We start from the raw sequence: 4,612 nt of genomic DNA, 5'->3' as shown, positions 1-4,612 counted from the left end.
AAGGTTCGATTTCTAACATGAGTAACTTGTGAAATCTATTGTTGTAGTATAATATTTAACTATTGCATACAATATTCGCCAAGTTGTCACAGACTTGAGGAGATCTACAAACGTAGAATCAGAATTCTGTAATGTTACTTGTAGCTTAAGGTTAGGTTTGATTTTGTTCTATACGTAAGGAGGCTTCTACGCTAATAATAGAATAAAGCAACCAACAACAATTTTGACAACAACAAAATTTACTAATCATGCTAATGAAAGAACAACCAAATGGGAATGATAACTAATTTGCCAAAGTGTCCATACAAAAAAAGGAAAGGGGACTTCTCAGATTGTTAGAAAAATGTCCCTTTAAGCGTCGTTTTTGTTGGAGGTGAAGACTCTCTTGATCAGACTGATGAAGCGGGACAGCAAGGCTCTCAGGAAGGACTGGGGTGGGAGGGGTTGTGTGTCTTCCTCACGGCCGAGATCGATCTCCACAAAGTCGGTGTCAACCATAATGACGTGGCCGGTGATGTTGACAGAAACAGAGACAGGGCCTGGGTCGGGGACAGAGGTGTAAGAGGTGGGGAGGGTGGACAGGGGTTCAGGGTGGTACACACAAGGACGCTGGTGGGGAGGGAAGTGGAAAGAGAGAAATGATGAGACAAACGTGATACTGATACTAGTGATAGGTAGGGTGCGGTGTATCTTTAGTTAGGAACGTAGTAATACAGTAGGTTATGGAACATCAACACTTTGACACACTGAGATTTAGACAAGGATCTGTTGTAAAAGGTAGTTATATTCTACAACCCTAGCACACCTACTCGACGTGGGACAGGAGTGGCGGCAGGGGTGAAAGCCGGGTGAAACATCCTATCTGTGTGGGGGAGAAGTGAAAATAAATAAAAAATGTACACGCTTATTTACACTGTAAAGTTATTAAAAACGTAAGCTTGTAAGTATATACCATATACCGGTAGGCCTATATATATCTATACACGTTCGTGTCAGTTGTATTTATTAATTCCTTCTATTTGTTAGTGGGCTGTTCACCTGGGGCAGGACAAAATCACTATTTATGTAAGCATTGGCCATTGAAGAAATTGAAGTACATAGAAGAAATATAAAATGCGAGGAAACGGGTTTAGCATATCTTGAGAAACGTTGAAGTACGTTCAGATTTCTATAGGACTAGATATAGACCTTAGTGATGAGACCTTGGCATCAACCTGACGGTAACCGATTATATAACCACACGGTGAAACGTAATCAACATAAAACTGTGACACATTGGTACCTTGAACACAGCTACTTGACTGCATGTTTAAAAAACTCAAGCGATGCTCAAAATCCAAGGCAGGTTATAGATTCAGAACAAAGAGACAGCAGATGCGGCAACATAAAATGGCGTCGTTTTGCTGATATCGGTACCTTGGCAACGAGCGGCACCAACGGAAGGGAGATAACTCTCAGTATCAAAGTATAAGTTAATACCGCTAATTTGATGTGGTGTTACGTTTATTTGATATTCTGACTAATTAATTCATAGTCGACTTAATTTATGAGTGTCCACTTTCGGATTGGTGAACAGGAAAAGGCTACAATTATTGAATCTTTTTTTCGTGTATTCTTTTTGGAAATGTGGGGGTGCTAGATGAATGCACACAGTTATAGGGCGGAATGTTTTTCCCCATATAGAATTGTCCAGTTACAGCCAATTTTATAAACTACACCTTTAGGTTCATGGCGTTTAGTTGTGTTTCTGCCGTTGTCCCTTCTTAAAGAATTGAGGGAGGTGGATCTGGCGAAGTCGGGGTCAATATTGGATTGCTGTTTGAGGAGGCGGCTGATGATATGGGGCAAAAAAACATCCCGCCCCATCAACACCAGAATCAAAGAGCACAAAACTTCAACCATCAAATCCGACAGTAAATCAGCCATTCGGACCATATCAGCAACTGCCCTAATCACAACATGAACCGCCCAAATCCTCTCCAACAACCTCCAGGACTTCACAAAAAGCAAACAAAGAGAAGCAGTCCACATTCGCCGCCACAACCATCAATCAACAGAGATCAAGGTCATTTCATCCTATCCGCCTACTGTGAACTCATTAAACAATAGTGACCCATCCTATGTATACTTATCCTGTTTAATTGGCTTCCTCGTCATGTGTTCGCTGTCCATCATTTTGTTACTGTTTTATCCTTCTGTTATTATTTAACCTACTCATGTCAATCTCTCTCATGTATGCAGCTGTTTGTTTCTGTTAATCCTCCACCTTCTAATTCTATATATATTTTGTACCATGGATCTATACCGAAACGTCGATGTTACAGTAAAATAAAAGAGTTGTTATCCATAAATTGTGTCTACATTGTCATCCGTCAACTTCTAAATGAGTGAGTGAGTGATTGTGAGTTGGGTTTGACGAAGCTTTTAACAATATTCCAGTTTTATCGCGGCATGTCAGCTTAATGTGGAAGGAAAACCCGAAGTGATGCAGGTCTCAGGCGTTTACCACTTCGGTGAAACCCACGAGCACGGGTATGGTGCTGACAAAGCTAGAAACATAATCGGGGCGAACTGGGATTCGAACCTACAATCATAGGTTTCTGGCGTGCCAAAGGGACGCAACTCTGCACAGCGAATCGCGGCTCCATAGGCGACTGGGCCCACCCAACTTTTAAGTTATGTTTATCTAACAATTCCCTCAAACCCTTGTGAATTTATAATACATCTACTATGAATTCAAGACCGCAGAAACAGGAAAAATAATGTAATAGTATATGGAGTGCCTGAATTACAACATGAATCATATATGGTGTGTAAGGAGAGAGTTCTGGAAGTACTGAAGATAGAGAAGAAATTCCCCCGCTCAATTCCAGAGATGTAGAAACGTGCACATCGTATGCCGACGAAGAAGCCTAATAAACCTTCTCGTGAAGATGCTGCACTGGGACGACAAAATGCAAGCTGTGTCAATGTGGATCGTCCTTAAAGGTAAAAGATATGACATCTTTAATGACTTGACTTTGAATCAGAGACAGGAATTACTAAAATGCAGAACAGACGAACCAGACACACGGTTCTACTACAAAGAAGGGAAATTAGTGAGGGAAGCCGAAGAGAGGAGAGATACTAGAAAAGATGAAGCTGCACAGGAGTGAGTGAGTGAGTGAGTTGGGTTTAACGCCGCTTTTAACATTATTCCAGTAATATCACGGCGTGTCAGCTTAATGTGGGAGGAAAGCCCGAAGTGATGCAGGTCTAAGACGTTTACCACTTCGGTGAAACTCACGAGCACAGGGTAGGGCGCCGACAAACCTAGAAACATAATCGGGGTGAACCGGGATAAGGGTGTGGCCAGGGCCTATACGCTGATTTTACTGCTCATCAAGGGAACCCATCAAGTGAGACAAGTGACAGTAATAATAGCTTCATTAACTTTCTCTTCTGGAATGTCTCAGGCATAATATATGAGTTAACAGATAATGACTTTGTCAAATATGTGAACAAATTTGATAAAATTTGTTGTAACCGAAACTTGGTTGGATAATGTAGAGGATGTGAAGATCACTTTCACAGACTTTAACCTTTATATTTAAGATGCTGATAGACTGTCTAAGATGACATTGTTGAGCTTAAAACTACTAATCAATAGTTTTTGTTGAACTTCTGTTCATTATCCAGCCATCTTTCATCACCTTCAATGAAACAGTGATAGATTGTTGCTTGTGAGACAAAATTGGTCATGTGATGCTGTAAGATCCTGTTTTGTCTATGAATTAAACAGGTTTGATATTTACCGAATGAAATTTTTACTTTATTAGTCCTCGAAATTGGTGGCTACTTTCTTTGGCCTTTCAGTGCATTTTAGTAGGAGTTGATATAGCCTACTGATCTGATATACCCAGCGTTAGAAATTGGCACTAGTCCTGTGGTCCTTGCCAAACTGCCCAATAGTTAATGTATCATAAGGATTGGTAGAAATTTTCCATTTTAAAGGGTTTTGCTATATGTCATCATTATAAGTTATATCACAAAAGCTGTTACTTTCTACCGCTGTAAACCCATATTAGAAATAATGGAACCAAGTTGTTCAGGCTAACGTGCGAGTGATTCAGCCAATTGGCTGCCCCACATACCACTAATGAGTGAAATCATCTAATGGTGACCTCATGTTTTCAAGAGAAATCTCATCTACAGCCATTAGACAGAACACATTCTTTCAGAAGAGTTGGATTTTCATTTGGATGACAGTAAGTAGTGATAATGCTTGTGTGCATGTGCACTACAAATGCTTGCGTTGATAGTACATGTTTGTATATGCATGGATTCAATGTAAACTGGACCCGTGAAGATCAAGCGACTATCAAGACTTGATAGTTGAAACTACAAAACTAACACCGCAGGAAATGTTACAAATGCAGAGGTTCATTTACATTATAATGGAGTATGCAAGGTGACATTTAATATCCATGACGATGTACCCACCCATGAAGATCCGGGGTAGAATAGGTCTTCAGCAAACCATGCTTGCCATAAAAGGCGACTGTGCTTTCGTAAAAGGCGACTAATGGGATCGGGTGGTCAGGATCGTTGACTTTGTTGATGCATGTCATCG

At 40.6% G+C, this 4,612-nt stretch overlaps 1 protein-coding gene across 1 annotated transcript; it reads right to left on the bottom strand.

The window, feature by feature from the left end:
- Positions 1 to 351: 351 nt before the first annotated feature.
- On the bottom strand, positions 352 to 1,307 carry LOC139455534 (uncharacterized). The gene is made up of 3 exons (XM_071237085.1): positions 1,283 to 1,307; positions 810 to 862; positions 352 to 609 (listed from the first exon to the last, which is right to left on the bottom strand). The coding sequence occupies exons 1-3, from the start codon at positions 1,305 to 1,307 to the stop codon at positions 352 to 354; spliced, it is 336 nt and encodes a 111-aa protein (XP_071093186.1).
- Between the last annotated feature and the right edge of the window lie 3,305 nt (positions 1,308 to 4,612).

This window comes from Haliotis cracherodii, unplaced genomic scaffold, assembly GCF_022045235.1.
Source record: "Haliotis cracherodii isolate W230 unplaced genomic scaffold, xgHalCrac1.p SCAF_11, whole genome shotgun sequence".
Lineage (NCBI taxonomy): Eukaryota > Metazoa > Mollusca > Gastropoda > Lepetellida > Haliotidae > Haliotis > Haliotis cracherodii.
Note: the sequence above shows the minus strand (reverse complement) of the source record. Positions and strands in the feature narration are given on the sequence as shown.

Excerpts from the sequence above, each read along its gene's own strand:
- LOC139455534 (XM_071237085.1), bottom strand. The coding sequence starts at position 1,307 with ATGCAGTCAAGTAGCTGTGTTCAAG. Across the intron at positions 863-1,282 it reads GTCAAGTAGCTGTGTTCAAG|ATAGGATGTTTCACCCGGCT; the intron begins GTACCAATGTGT and ends TCCCCCACACAG. Across the intron at positions 610-809 it reads CCACTCCTGTCCCACGTCGA|CGTCCTTGTGTGTACCACCC; the intron begins GTAGGTGTGCTA and ends CCTCCCCACCAG.